The 16,467-nt window shown below is 39.1% G+C and overlaps 1 protein-coding gene across 1 annotated transcript in view; it reads right to left on the reverse strand.

Annotated features, from left to right (window-relative positions):
• Positions 1 to 4,273: 4,273 nt before the first annotated feature.
• Positions 4,274 to 16,467, reverse strand: part of OTUD4 (OTU deubiquitinase 4) — a 45,598-nt gene continuing 33,404 nt past the window's right edge. The window contains exons 12-20 of the mRNA XM_073642490.1: positions 14,467 to 14,588; positions 14,208 to 14,373; positions 12,519 to 12,675; positions 11,228 to 11,345; positions 9,617 to 9,666; positions 8,794 to 8,923; positions 8,074 to 8,328; positions 7,939 to 7,979; positions 4,274 to 7,608 (exon numbers count right to left, since the gene is read on the reverse strand). Coding sequence (XP_073498591.1) covers positions 6,499 to 7,608; positions 7,939 to 7,979; positions 8,074 to 8,328; positions 8,794 to 8,923; positions 9,617 to 9,666; positions 11,228 to 11,345; positions 12,519 to 12,675; positions 14,208 to 14,373; positions 14,467 to 14,588 — 2,149 coding nt within the window. The 3' untranslated portion in view covers positions 4,274 to 6,498. The remainder of the gene's footprint in view (positions 7,609 to 7,938; positions 7,980 to 8,073; positions 8,329 to 8,793; positions 8,924 to 9,616; positions 9,667 to 11,227; positions 11,346 to 12,518; positions 12,676 to 14,207; positions 14,374 to 14,466; positions 14,589 to 16,467) is intronic.

The following is a 16,467-nucleotide window of genomic DNA, read 5'->3' on the forward strand; positions in this document are numbered from 1 at the left end:
GAGGGAGAGGTGCCGCCTTTTTATTTCAGACGGTTTCCTGTCCTTGGTAGGGCGGATCCTCTCTCAAGGTGTGCTGTCATGGGCTCAGGAAAAACCAGCTACCGGTAAGTAACCTTGGTGTTTCTAAAGCACATAATTCTTATCATAGGATAGACTATGTTTTCCTACCCAAGTCTCTCCTTTCACCAACTGTTAAATCAGAAATACTTCCTTCGGTTCATTCTGACCATTCAGTAGTCTGTTTGCTTCTCGCTCTCTAAACCCCATTCTATCCTCCGCACATGGAGACTGAATGAATCAATGAATCAATTTTACTGTCTGACGTTAATAAAAAGCACATCCAAACCACCCTAACCATTTTCTTTGAAATCAACGCAACACCAGAAATCAAATTCTCAACCCTATGGGAAGCTCACAAATCAGTGATCAGAGGAGAACTAATTTCCATGGCGTCCTACATAAACAACGCAAAAAACATACACAAACCCTTTAAAAGGAAATAGCAGATCTAGAAACACAACACAAAAGAACTCTGCTACATCAAACTTTGGAAGCACTTACAGCTAAACGCCAACTAAGGACTTATTTAATAAGCAATCTGCTAAACAATACCTTAATTGGAAAAATCGCATGTTTGTGCATGGTGATAAGGCTTCCAAATTGATGATGTCCTTAATTAAAATTAGGCAAGCCCGAACCTATATACATACCCTGAAAACCTCCAGCTGCCACCGTACAACAGATCACAACATCATTACATCAGAATTCTTAAAATACTACTCAAATCTATAACCTTTTTCTTGACGAATCTGCTCAAGAAAAAAACTAGGAAACGTTTAGCCATACAATCCTTCTTAAAACTCAATTTACCAAAACTTACTCACGATCAACAAGTAGCACTTTCTAGGCCATTTGATATAAAAGAGGTTAGGTCTATCCTGTCAAATAGCCCCAAAGGGAAGGCACCAGGCCCTGATGGCCACTTTGTTACATATTATAAGACCTTTTCCTCAATACTTGAACCCCACCTCATACATAAAGAAGGTAAAGATCCCGAATGTTGTAGTAACTACAGACAGATTTCTTTATTAAACGTGGCTCTCAAAACTTATGTTAGCATTCTGGTAAAAGGTAGAGTGGAATTTCTGCCAAAATTGCTATCACCAGATCAAACTGGTTTTATTAAGGGAAGGGAGGGCAAGGACAACGCCTGGCGAGTTCTCCACTTGCTGCAGTACTCTAGCCACCATAAACTTCCACTGGTGCTCTTAGGCACCAACGCAGAGAAAGCTTTTGACAGGGTAGACTGGACCTTCTTACAAGAGACACTTAACTTTAATTTTCCTCCTGTTGTGACATTGGCAATACTCCAAATGTACTCATCCCTCAGCTAAAATTAAAATCAACAATTCCCTCTCTAATCCCTTCACCATTCATAATGGAGCAAGGCAAGGCTGCCCCCTTTCACCTCTTATTTATTATGGTGATGCTACCCTTGATTAAATCCATTAATCTATGTGAGGACATAGTGGGGGTCAATATCGATGGTATCCACCATAAAACCATGGCCTTCGCTGATGACCTTCTCATCTCAATGACAACCTCACAAAGGGATCCCGGCCCTTATGCAGATTCTAGACAAATATGGTTCCTTGTCCAACTTTAAAATAAATATTTCCAAATCTGAAGCATTGGGAAAAAACATACCAATTCCCACCATAAACCGCTATAAAACCCAATTCCTGTTCAGATGGCCAGAAAGTTACATCACTTATTTGGGCATCAAGATTAGTACATCATATAAAGACTTATTTAAACTTAACTATAAACCTCTTTTTGTTACAGTCCCAGACCACATCAAGAAATGGAGGGCTCCCCATCTCTCTTGGTTTGGCAGAAAAAAAACTAATTAAAAGCGTTCTTTTACCCAAATTCATTTACCTTTTTCAAATGCTTCCCATTTCTCTGGCCAAAACATATTTATCCAAAATTAACTCACTCTTTTAATTACATTTGGAACAAACACCGACCAAGATTGAACTCCCTAACTTTATTGCTTCCTAAGAGATCGGGCGGTATGGAAGTACCCAATATCCATAAATACTATCAAGCCGCCATACTCTCCAGAACAACTAATTGGATCAGGAAACCGAGGGAGAAGCTATGGCTCTCCATAGAAGAACATATGTCACCTATACCACTACGCTCAATAATACTGCCTAACCTTACTTTAACACACAAAATTACATTTCACAACCAACTAACCCACACGACGGTCAAACGTTGGTTAACAGTCGCAGATTCTTTAGGTCCCCTCCTATCTCCATTATCTCGAGCATTGGACTTCCTCACCCCATGCTTACGAAAACCCAAATCACTTAATGCACAAAGACATATAGAAACCTCCCCCTTAATAGATCAATTACTGAAGGATGGCTCCTTCATCACCTTCCAAGAAATAAAAGCCTTGCCCACAATGTCCAACTTTAATTTTCTCCATTATGAATCCTTAAAAAACGCAATTCATCAAGCCTTGATAAAGGGAGATCCCTCTAGACCACTCACTGCTTATGAATCTCTATGCGTACAAACAAGTCCGCCAAAGAAAATCCTCTCTTCTCTCTAGAACATCTTACTCTTAAAGGATATTTCTCAGAAGAGAGCATGCTTGTTAAAATGGGAAAAATAATTGGGTAGCTCTTTCACTGAATCCCAAATCAAAACAAATATGTAATTTCTCACATGGTCCTTCACAATGTGTCAGGGTTCAAGAGAATTCCTATAAAATAATCTCTCAAATGGTACACAACACCCATCCAGACTCATAAATGGTTTCCTACTACCCATTTGTTGGAGGTGTGATAAAGATAAAGGATCATACTTACACATATGGTGGAATTGCCCGGTTATTCAAAGATTCTGGAAAGTGATCTCAAACGATATTTGAATTACTATACATACTTGACCTTAACCCCTGAATACAATCTTAAACCTCCCAATTAAATCTGACAAAAAAAGTTTCCATCTAAGTTAGTCACTTTTGTTCTATCAGCGGGTAAGCGTCTCATACCACCTCTTTGGCGCTCTCCTGATTTACCAAGCAAGAAGCAATTGCTTCTCAAAATCGACCAATTATTCCAAACTGAACAACTGGCAACCTTGTCAATGCAAAATCTCACCTCCTTTCATCGTGTTTGGACTCCATGGCAGAAATTTAGAAACTCCGCCTCCTACCTATTCTCTATCACATAAACTGTCTCAACATTTTAATATATGCTATTTTTACTTTTAACCTCTTCATACAGTGACGGGACCTCTCCCCCCCCCCCCCTTTTCCTCCTACCTTGCCTGTTCCCCCTTTTTTATCCAAGTTTTCCTTTTCCTCATAACCCAGTTGATTATTTGATTCTCGTTTCTTTTTTATGCATTCTTATTCTTGTTTTCTTATATTGTCATTACTTCTATATGGATACAAATTCGTCTCTCTTTTGTTATACACTGATCATATATTCAAATTGCATCATCTGTATTACTATGTTTTGCTGCAATCTTCATGACAAATCCGTGTACCTACTTTTCAAATATTTAAAAATTTGTCGTACACTTTTCTTTATACGACTTGATTCAGACTGAAAAATATATGTATGTTATCTGTTATGTCTATTATCTTCAATAAATAAAACATTGAAAACAAAACAATCTTCAGGAGCGCATTTAAAAGGAGTGCACTCATCTCCTAAAGACAGAAGATGACCACACTATTTAAAATAGTTTTGGCGTTCATATTTTTTAAAAATTAACCTGAAACTTAAAGAGGTGATTCACAACAATGTATAATGCGCCCTTATTTAAACCTTTTAAATAAGTATTTTTGTAAATACCCTATGTTGCCATATGTACCTGTGAACGGCGCTATCGCAGGCTGCAGATGACATGCGCTGATGTCAAGTCAACTTCCGGACTCCTTTGTATCACCAAGGCGTGACCCAGTCACACAACCTCTTTAATCCCTCAATTTCTATCACTTAAAAGTCATCAATTATGAAGGTAAATACAGTCGTTATCAATAAAGTTATTTTTTAGCTTGTGATTAAGCATGACAATATTACATTTTTCATGCATATGCAGAGTAGGTTGTATTTTAATCATTCATATTTAATTTGTTAGTAAATATCTTTAATAAATATAGTAAGACAATGTATAGACACATAGAAAGGATTTTTTTTCATTATCAACAGAAAAACTTATTCATACCAAGGAGTCAGTAGCACTTAATCCTTTAATTCTGGATTCATGTAGTAAATAAAAACCAAACAACTTAACATGTAAACATGAGGACAGCAAAAGCTGTTTCTATAGCACACACCACACAGAAAGAAATACAATAGCATATGCTTCTGAGAAACCGTCCCCGGAAACAACAGGCATCAATTACAAATCATTTGAAAGAAAACATTCAAGTCCACCACAAGCTTTAAAAAAGACAAAAAACAAACTCTAAAAGAGAAATAAATGAGAACATTAAATATTTCTGCATAACAAAAATGTCTGTTAAATTCAATGAATATTTAAAAATAATCTAGAACATTAAGCGAAAAGAACATTGTAGTTTCATAGACAGATTTAAAGATAAACTATTCAATGTGCTTACACGTCTTTTCGATATGTCAGTGCAAAATAGAGCATAAATGTTTGCTTTCACAAGTTTTCTGTCTGAACTCAAGCCCCTAATTCTTTAACTTGAAGCCTTAAAGGCTATGTACTTCTTTGAGGGCACTTTTTTAAAATATAATATATAGGTTTATATATATTTTTTTTTAACAGTAATTCAGGTATTTTTGGCTAAAACTAATTTTCATAATTTAATTTTTTCTCTTAATAAAACCCAACAGTTGGTCTCCTGTATACATTGCAGATTACTCAGTCCCATTCAGTGTTATTTTTTTTCATATGGGCTCGCTGATGGCGTGTACTAAAACTGCTCTTTCTGCTCTCCTGACTGCTTTTCGAGTTGTCCTCCCTTTTAGAATTAAGTTTATTTTATTTGGTTTTATACATGTCAGCCTATATTTGTCTTAGGGAGAACAGAGAAAGACAGAAAGAGAAGACAGACAGACGGGAGAGAGAGAGAGGAAAAAAAAAAAAGGAGAGAGTCAGAAACGCGAGAGAGGACAGAGATGAGAGATTGACTGAGCAGCCTGCAATGTATGGGAATACATTTAGGCTGTAGACGGCAAATAGTTTAACATTTTTTAAACACAATTCATTTTCTAACAATGTATTTTGCCGAAAATAGAAAAAAAAAAAGTTGTACGTAGCCATACATCAAAAATAGCTGTCAGATGAACTCCTTCAATTTCCCAGAGGAGCATTGCATGGCCTATAAGTCTCCTTACATTGACATGTCAGTCTGCACAAGGAGAGACGTTACCCCTTAAGATTCCAGAGGACTGAAATGCATGCTCCGCCTGTGGTCTTAATGTGGAGTAAGCAATTGCCAGACTCCCCCTGTGGGGGGCTTATTACAGCGAGAAGGGCATCCTAAAATCAAACATTTCCAATCCTTCTTTCCCGTTGACATCTGTCATAAGGAGAAACCCCTATAACCTAAGGATCTATGGGTTCAGCTGACCTATATCTAATGTGTATGGCTGCCTTTAGTTTATTGCTAGCAGCTATATATCCTCTACTTAAATATTGTCTCTAGTGCACAACTCTGCATCACAAATGGCATGTAATCCTACAAACTAACCAAGTTTTAAACAAAGAACTGCTGAATAATAGTTGTTAGAAGTTACCAAAGGACGGAAGGTCTGTGAGAAAAAAAGTCAAAAAACTTGATGACTTGGAAGTTACAAAACAAATACTGATTACATTTTTTAGTTGCCGCATAGACATTGCCCCCCTCAAACAGTGAAGTGGTTCTACAGTCTGCTATTTACAGCACATCACCATAAGTAACTACATTCAAGTTTCTCCGCTGTGTTGGAGTTTAAGTTGAAAGGCCTTTGGAATGGAAGCACAATCAGAAGCAACAACCTTAAAAAAAGAAAAAAAAAAACAACTGATTGGTAGTTTTAAAGAACAATAAGGCATTTATACAAACAGCCAAGTCCAAACGTAGCATGACAATCTAATATCACTGCAAGTCTACTAAGTGCTAAGAAACTGGAGATCAGGTTGTCCAATCAGTCCTCTTCTCACTACATGTAACTGTTCTGGTGGTAAGAAATTACCACCACATCGTCACTTTATCTTAAGCTATTCCCACTATCAATCTATTTCATCATTAGAACAAGAATAGTAAGAAACCCAAGTGGTATAAATTAAGCTCAGAAGTTAAAAAAAATATAAACTTATTGGCTACATTGCCCTTTCCCCCGTTTCCAAACCTGTACTTTAAGAATATAGGATTCTCATTTTCTAATCTTGACTATATATTGTCCAAATAAATATGAAGAAAAACAAACGCTCTTAACTGTGATCAGTTATCAACTTCTATTCATGTTGCGGTTTATAAGAATCCACGTATTGCCGCCTTCGATTTGGCCGGCCTCGGAAATTTCTGTAATAGCCATCTTCTCTGCCTCTTTGTCCCCTCCAGCCCTCATCATTTCTGGCATACTGGTAGCCCCCTCTGTTGGTTTGATAATACTTGTCATTTCGAGGCCTCCTTGTCCCATATGACTGATTGTAAAAGTTTTTGGATCTTCCACTACTCAGCATGTTAGATACCTCTCGCTCATCCTCCGAGCTCTCTTCCCTAGCTCTAAGTGACCTCTCCGCAGGTGGAGTTATCTCGGCCATTACTGGTGTTACTGAAGCTACTTCCTTCTCGATAGATGCTTTGCCATCTGGTATTTCAGGTAAAACCACGTGAACCTCAGTCACTTTAGCTGGAGGCTTCTGCTTCTCCTTTCTGGCCATATCTGAAGTTGGTTCCTCTTGGACTACAGTGGTATTCGACACAAACTCTGTGGCATCAGCAGCAGGCAACAAAGGCCTAAATGGTTCGCTCACAAAATGCTGGGACTGATTTATTGCTGTTTGAACTGTGTTATTTTCTAAGACAGTCCCTGCTGAAATGTTTTCAGACAAACTTGAATCCTGAGAGTTAATATAGACATTATGTCGTACCATTGGGTTTTCAATGAACCCTTGATATGGATATCCATACCAAACATGTGGGAAAAACTGAGGCGCAATTGGAAGAGGTCCCATATATGAGCCCTGTCCGAAAGGAGCTTGAGGAACCATTGCCTTGTTTGACAGCTGGTCTTCAAATTCACTCCAGTGTGCCTGGAACTGGCACTTTTCTTCTGATGAACCAAGTTGTGGAGACATTTCCTCACCAATTATTGGGAATTGGACAGGCGGGAGCTGAACCACCGGGGGACATAAACTTGTAGGCAGTTCACTCTCATTCCCCACCATACTCTGATGAGCAAAGCCTGAAGGATCTACTTCACTTTGGTTTACAGCAGCTTCCTGTACCCAATGGCTTTGTGGGTAAACATGAACATTTGGATACATCCTGCAAATATTTAAATAGGCTTGATGAAGGGGATGCAGGTATAAGTGTGGGGGCCACATTGGACATGTATAAGCCTAGGGAAAAAAAAAAGAAGAAGAGTCTAGTTATTAAAGTTCAATCAGAAACAAATCACACAACATTAAAACTATAAAAAAAATAATAAATTCACTAAAAGTAATATAAAATTTGTGTCAAAGTGGTTATGCAACGTCTTTCATTTCCACACTGGGAAGGAATGTGTTCAGCTGACAGGTCTGCTAATATTTGGTAAGTAGTTGTTGCATGACATCAGTACAGGCTCTCACCTCTCGATGTGGAAAGGAGAAGCACAGAATAACAAAATCCACATATACATGTACTAGGAACATAACGATCGAACATCTTTCACATGTCTGAACACTAACCTTTATGCCGAGGTTGTAAAAGAAATGCAGGATGCTTTTATCTGAAAAAAAAAAAAAAAGTTAAAAGATGTTTAACACTTCATAACATTTCCATTTTGTTTCATCTGACAGACAGCCCACCTTAGTGGGACTTACCAGTAGGAAGGTCATCTCCGTTCTTACACAGAGAGTAGGGAGGAGGAGCAGTGGCTCTCTCGCCCTTCTCATTTACTGGAAATCCAGGATACAGAGGGTCTTGGTAAGCACTCAGTGTCTGTGGCATGGGCAGTAAAGGCTGGGAAACTGCTGGAATTGAAACTGGAAGTGGCGAGAACTGGTCTGAAGTCACCTGAGGTTGTAATATAGAGTCTGATCCAGCTGGGGGTGAAGTAGGCATCTCCATTGAAAGCCCTGAACAAAAAATATGGCAGAAACATCAGCTACTATTGAATTTGGGGTTTTTATGATCATGTAATGTGAAAAAGTTTAAAAAATATTTATACGCATCACATCAAATCAATAGGAAGCCATGAGGAAAGCCACCTTACTTTCTACGTGATTTTAGCAACTGCTCTACTTGACTGGTTTGTCACATACACAGTGGCGCACCAGGTCTATTATATCTGTATCCGTATTTTATGTAACCCACAAGTCTTATTTCTTCTGTTTGTTAACATCAGTGGAGTCCGTAAGACACCTAATTCCAGGACCACTTACCCCACAGTTTGCAGTGATCACCATACTCTTATGGACCCTTGTAACGGATCTCATTATAGGTCCTGCATGTTTCCGTGATACATAATCAGTCTCACTACTTCACTACGTGCCATTCTTTTAGTTACACTAATATAAGTGCAAGAAATAAAACAGACTAACCTGACCAAGGTGGGACCACGGTGGGTTCAGAAGGCACTGCGGTGGGAGTCTGCTGCTCAGCAGGGGTTGGAAGAACGGTGTCATCATGTAAAACATCAGATTCAGAGGTAGCAAATGGCTTTATGATTTCCTATCAATTAAAGATCAACCATAAGTAAACAGGAGTATTCTAATTTGCACTTTACAATACTGCCAAATACAACCACATCCTGACACTTGGCCTCCCCGCTTACTTTTTTTTCTAAAAACAGGCTTCAGTGCAGCAGCGAATACATGCATTAAAGAGGAAATGTCTGCAGCCCAAACAAGTCATAGTAAATATTTGTATTCCCCTATGACCGTGCAATTTTTTCGTTTTGCACTTTTGTTTTTTTCTACTTTTCTTCCAGAAGCCATAACTTTTTTTTGTGTCAACATAGCCAGATCAGTGGTTTTTTGTTACTTATTTTTCAAATTTTTATGTGGAATAGTGACCAAAAACCAGCAACTTTGTCATTTTATTTTTCCTCTTGATGGAGGAGAAGCTGTTAAGCTGGCCATACACACAAGATAGTTGTCTCCCGACTCCCCATATACCGCTGAGCGTTCATGTGTTTTCAATCATGGAGAGGAGAACGCTGCGGCCTGGAATAGACAGGTTCTGCCGACATTCATTTAATGTGTACGGAGGCCTGCACTCATTGAGGGTACACTGGTATTCACACAATGACTATATTATCTCTGATAGGAATTTAGTAAGCAACACTGTATACAGCAAACGTGAAAAGAAAAGTGGTTATTGACCGGTAGTAAAAAAAAAAAGTTAAATTATTTTAGTACCTACCTCACTTAATGTCTTCTCAATCACTTTTTGGGGCTGTGCCAGTTTGGAGGCTTTAGCAAAAGAAATTTACATATATTAAAAAAAAATGACAAGTAAACATACCAGGTTATTAACAGTTTTAAAACGCAACCTAAAAGGGCATTTACAATTGTGATAATTGTGAATGTGGGCTCTTAAAAATATTTGTTTATGATAATCTTGCAGTGTAAACAGGCTGTCGATCATCCGATGAATGATAAAAATAATTTCATTTGATGGAACGAGTATTTTAAAGACTATTTAAAAATCAGCTCTCTCTCGATAGCACTGCTTCTGTGCACTGAGCAGTCTATTACAAATCACTGTGTGCATCGCTTAGCGCTGTCTGCCAATTAAATGGCCGCTGATGGGTAAATATTCATCTTACTGGACCCTGGTGACCACTGCACTTGTATCCTGTAACCTTTTTTTTGACTCTATTACACACCACCATGCAGTAATCCATGCTTGTAATATACTTAGAAATATGGCCGCACACGTGTGAGTGACCTATAACCTATACAAAAGAATTTTAAAGAAGTAGCACACTACATGTACAGAATTCCTGCTATGTGAGTCAGCCTGTCAGATACCTAAACACACCTTTCCAGGTCTGATTGACATTCCCCTCCCTCCCTTCTGTGACCACAGCTGGCTTAAAATGACATAGCACATAAGGGGTTAAGTCAATCAAGCCTGTAAAGGGGTATTTGGGGTTCTGGTCGCTGGAGTCTTCCACATAGCAGGTACACCTAAAAGACTTGTTCTTTTTAGAAGATATACTTCATTACTTACAACATACTTGGACATCTTTCTAAACATGTTATTGTGGTGGATTAAGGGATTGCAGTAGTTAACTAATGACTGGTGGAAAACCAATGATTGTTTCCTTTTAAATACAACAGATAATTGGGGTCAAAATGGAAGATTATGAACAAAAATGCTTAATATTAATAGCTTCAAAGTAAAATGTGCCACAATTAACAAGAAGTCCATACCCTTTAATAAATCTCACATATCTGACAATGTGCCAGAAATACAGCAATCGTAGATTAATTTGTCATGAATTACAGCCCCTCTTCTTCTAAACCCTGCTGCTCTTCTAATCATTTTTTAAATGTGGCATTAGAAGTGTAAAATGGCAAAAATGTATACATTTTTCTACAAAAATTGCATACCTCAAAACGTGCAATTTTTTTTAATGACAAAAAAAATATGACATATGGCCCTTAAATAGTTTTTTATATTCCAAACACAAAACATTAAGAAAAAAAAAAAATGATGTTAACACTAACAAAATATTTAGAAACCTATATTGGCCCGAATCTCAAGACCTGTAGCAGATCCATAATCTCAACTCAAATGTGAAACATACACATTTCTCCCATCTCAAAAAAAAAAAAGGGATTGTCGAATATAACATACTAGTACCCATCCATGATGAAACCCTCTAAGAAGATTAAATATTGAGAGTTAAGGTGAAATGGCTGCAATTTGTTACTAAATAAGGTCTTTTGTTGTATGTCGGGCTGCTGGACATCCACCATATAAGTCTGTAGGAAATATGTCGAATATAAAAGTATACTAACTAACCTTTGTCTTTCTGATCATCTGCTTCAGATTTCCTCCTGGTGCTTTTTTCAGTAGTTGGTGCTGGGATCTTTTTTAAGGGTAAAACTTCCGACCCCTGTACAGAATCAGCAGTTGAGGCCTTAAACAAAAAGATGCATAAAACATTTACCACTATAGGCAGAGGCAAAAAACTATCAGTAGGAGTTTGTAATCGCAAGTGTAGGTTGTGTGGTCAACTCCTAGGACTTCTGCTCATCCTAAGATTGAACAGTAAAAACAAGTTATCACCGATTTCCAGGATAGGTGACAAATTTCTGATTGGTGGGAATCCAACCGCTGGGACCAACACTGATCGGCAGATCAGATTGCTGGAAGTGTTGAGCGCAGCGCTCGGCAGCCCCATAGGGAATGAATGGAGAGCAGGTTGAACATGCTCACTACAGCTCCATTTTAACAAGGATAACCATTCCCCGTTCTGCTGATCGGTGTGGATCCAAGTGACTGGACCAATACCCATTAACAAGTTCTCACCGAATAACCCTTTAATAACCTTTGAGCTTTAGTTCGTGGTCATTACGCAATGATCAAATGACATGATGCCTGTTTTATCGTCTAACCACATCTATTATGTGAGCATAGAATTATCATCTGACAGCAACATAGACCCTCAAGTAAATGAAGGATAGGCTTCCCACAATAATGTACAAAGTATATGAACCCCCACAGATCATTTTTACATGTATATAAAATTAAGGAGGGCAGATCAACCTCCTATATAATTGACTGAAGCTTGTTGAGGGGAAATTTACTGATCGGTGAAAAGGGACCCTTTGGGTAAGTTCTCATAGTGCATATATGCTGCGGTTTTGGTCTGCACGAGTTCAAAAAGTGGATCAGCTTTATGGCTTTTAACGCTGCAGAAATTGATCGGCAGTGATTGTGAAGCCCACAGCATGTATATTTCTCCTGTGGTTAATGTGCATTTTATTTTGTTTTCACCAGTAGAAATGCATAGGACTATCAAAGTTATCACTGATTGTTTGCTCAGTAACCAAAGTTTGTAAAACAAAAACTACAGCAGAAAAACCATGAAAAAACACATTAAATAATAATAATAAAAAAAAAAAAAATACCCAAATTAGCTAATTGGAGTAGAAATGCTGCTGAAAATCTGCAATATGAAAAAAAAAAATGCAACAAATCCGCACCATGGGAACTTAGCCTTAAACCGTTGGTAAATATCTGACCAATAAACTACAGAGCTTCTTATAACAAGATAATTAAGATGCAATAAGAAGTAGGTATAACGTACAGAGAGTGCTGGAAACGCATCGGTGTCTCGGTTTTGCATTTCATACAGAGACTTGGATTCCTCGATCACTTGTCTCTCCCTGCGCTCCTCTGGGGTCAGGCCAAAGTGGACATTCTCGCGTTTGAAATAACTGGATTCCTCACTTTGCTCAAGCTTCCTGTAAAAAGAAGGCAAAGAAGTCATGAAGTCCAAGTCTCTTCTCAAGCCACATATTAGGACGTCATCTTTGGTTACAGGTCCCACATTCTAATAACCATGAAGGGTCTTGTGATATGTCCTATATAAAACAATTTTCAGTTTCAAAATAATTTTCTAACCCTTTTGAAATATTTCAGTATGATTGACAGCTCACTCTGAATTGATGCAGGGAAAGCTGTCAATCAATGTGCCGGGGAGCGATTATGGCCGCTACTCACAGTAGAGTAAGCGGTGACAAACCACTCCTTGCACGCCCCTATGGCTGAAAACAAGCAGCTCCGGGAAGATACAAGTTCCTTTCCTCCCAGTAGCCGTGAGTGGCATTACATATTTGTTCCTTTTAGCTTTTACAGGCTGTTTGTTTCCCTGCAAACTCAACTTTAATGTGGTCATAACTCAGCTGAGGGGAGCTCAGATAAACACTAGATGGAACAGTTAAAAACTCTCCTGTCAGAAGGAGCTCACTGACGGATTCTCAGTCAACTCATTCTGCAACCAGCAATGCACAATGTAGCACAGAGGCTATAAAAAGGCAAATTGTGCACAATTTTTCATGAAACCCAATTGCAAAATTGTTTATTTTTTTTTTCACCCCAAATACATTCATTCAAGTTTAAAAAATGTTCCAAAAGGAGGACAACCCCTGTAATTCTATAGTGTACTGCTTGTTGCCTAGGTCACCGGTCTCCTAAGAGTGGCTGGTCTAGTCAAAACCACACTGCTGGATCCAGACAGTTTCAGTACCCCTGCGATTCTCCTATGCTGCGGAAGCAAACCATGACATAGGTCTGAACAGTCAATCTTGAGAAGGCTGTGAGGCAGAGGAATGGTGCCCTGAAGATGGAGGATGAGAACACCTCTAACCTGGAGAATCTCAGGAATGGCTAAAGAAGTTGTCCACTACTTGGACAACGCATTGTCAGACCCCACACTTGACCCTGATAAAAAAAAGCTCATACTCGCCTCCCGTGCCGGCTTCGTTCCCACGGTGTCGGCACTCATGGTCCCGGTGCTGCCGTGCGATTGCTGTGACAAGTGACCCCGCACCCAATCAGCGCTGGCGTCACTGTCCCCGCCTTCGTACGAATTGAGCATGAAAAGGAAGTCAGATCAGGCGCAGCCCGGACTTCTTCTTCATGTTCAATTCGACAGGAGGCGGGGACAGTGGCTCCAGTGCTGATTGGGCGCCGGGCTCACGTGTCACAGCAATCGCAAGGCAGCACCGGGAACGCGAGTGCAGATACCGCTGGAATGGCGCCGGCATGGGAAGTGGATATAGGCTTTATTTTATCGGGGCCAAACATTTAGACCAAAAAGGAAGCTCTAAGGAAGCTCTCATGGTATGTAGTTGTCTTTAACAATGGAGGACACAAGTGCTCAGAACGCTATCAGATATATCTAACATATCCTGCTGGGATGCCATAAACGTCCCAATGTACATAGCTTCTTATTACATATTCCTAACTGCAATATTTGTATTCCGCAGCTCACCTTCCAGGCACTTTCGGAGGAGTCCCGCTCCGTCCCTTGTTTTCGATTAGGGTAGCTTGATCAGAAGACATCCCATGTGACTTGTTTGTGGAAGACTGGATGCGAGAAGATGGAGGCTGAGTTCTTACAGCTTTACCGTAATTTTTTTGCCCTCTGTAATCCTTCTCTAAAGATTTGGAAAAAATAAACATTGTTAAAGCAATCACAAGACCTCAAGTATCTTCACACAGAAAACCAGAACTGAAGCAGATATGGTTACCTGTAGGACCACTTGGGCCACTTGCAGGGGTCTTCTTTATCTTTTTCCCTGCAACAGTGTTCCAGCCATCTGCACTGCTGTTTAGGGGGATCGGCTTAAGATTCTTTAACTGAACAAAATGTCTACAGAAAACAAAAAGATAGAAAAGAAGGAAAAACAAGATTATACAATAAAACATAGAATTGTATCACACCTACCTATACAAAGATGGAAACGGTATCAACTGCAGCCCCTTTTCTAACTTTAGGGACATTTAGTTGTACTCTGTGAAATCTTGTAAAAAAAAACAACTCAGTTTTACCTGTATATTTTCCTTTAACCAATAGCATTACATTTAAAGAATATGGAGGATACCTTAGGGGCAAATTAGTTTTTTGTTAAAGGGAACTGGTCACCTAAAAAACACTATTTACTTGCAGTTATAGTGGTAAGCTGAAGGCAAATAGCATTTAAACCATCCCTGATTGTCTTACTGAAGCAGCAGCTACAGGGAGAAAATGAAGTTATATCCTCCTTGCAGCCGCTCGCTTCCAGTCATTGGGGCGGTGCCGTAGCTGTTCGTCACCTGTCACCACACAGTGAGTGCGCTGTAATCACTCACGTGCCCGTTGACAGTCAGCTCTGCACTTACCTGCTGCGCACACAGCAGCTGTCAGTCAGTGTGCAGGGGGAGTGATTCCAGCGCACTAACTGTGTAGTGAGTGCTGATTGTTACAGCTCCTGGCACTGCCACAATGCCTGGAAGTGAGCAGCTACAGGGAGAAATACACTGATTAAACCACTAGATTACCACTATATCTACAAGTAAATAAGTTTTTGGAGCTCACAGGGTTCCCCTTAAATTTATGTATTTAGGTCTAAACATTTTTTTAGTAATTGGGTTTGATTAGAAATGTTTCAACTTTTGGCTTTTAAAGGCAGTTTCCTGCATATTGCTGGCTGCAGAATGAGGTTAGCTAAGACTCCATCAGTGAGCTCATTCTGATAGGGCGTTTACAACTCTTAGACTGCGCTCACACGTTCAGTATTTTACATCAGTATTTGTAAGCCAAAACCAGGAGTGAGTGAGAAATACAGAAGTGGTGACGTGTTTCTATCATACTTTTCCTCTTATCGTTACACTGTTAATTTTAGCTTACAAATACTAAACTTGTGAATGTGGCCTTATCCGTCTTTTACTAATCTCTTCTCAGATGATATATGAGCATAAATCATATCAAAGGAGAGTTTACCCTTTATAGTCATAAATCAGAAGCTCAAAAAAACCTTTCCGATAAAAGTACTAACTCTCTGCCAGGAGTTTGATAGCTGAATGAGTTAACTCAATCCGTCAGTAGATAGTGTAACACAGAACCTATATGAATAGTACAGGAAATGAGGCTGCACTCATCGTCCCTTTAAAATTCTTTTCTTTTTTCGATGGCAGTTTCGCATGTAATAGCGCTTCAACAGGTCCTTGCATAAAGCAAAGACCCACTGAAGAGCTATTAGGCGCGAAACGCATGTTGTCGACAGCATGTATTACATTAATTTCTGCAAGCTGCTCATTTAATATTATTTGAATAAAGGGACGGTGAGTGGGGCCTCATTTCCTCTACTATTCATATGCTCACTGTCTGGAACTTCTGGCACGCACCCGGAGACCCTATCATATGGCTTCCTATATTGTTCCAAAGAAGCAGGTCAAGCAGTAGGGCTGGATTTCAGATAGTGCTGGCACGCCTCTCCAGTGGTTATTTTTTTAAACACAGAACCTATATAATGCATTAGGTGCAAAAAAAATGTAATGAAAAAAAAAACATTTTTAGCCGACAAAACATGCGTTCACAGAATAACTTGTTTAAATATTTTTCCCTTATATCAATAAGAAACAATGTAATCTTATCAGAGAACTCTACTTATTTCTCCTCCTGGACTTATATTTCATTTTCAATGCACAGGTTAAAATGTGTCTTCTGTGAATAAATTTCCTCTAAAGGTGTATTTAACCCCTTCCAGACA

This window comes from Phyllobates terribilis, unplaced genomic scaffold (genome assembly GCF_046119375.1).
Source record: "Phyllobates terribilis strain yellow unplaced genomic scaffold, ASM4611937v1 Scaffold_1__5_contigs__length_1240528914, whole genome shotgun sequence".
NCBI classification, from domain to species: Eukaryota; Metazoa; Chordata; class Amphibia; order Anura; family Dendrobatidae; genus Phyllobates; species Phyllobates terribilis.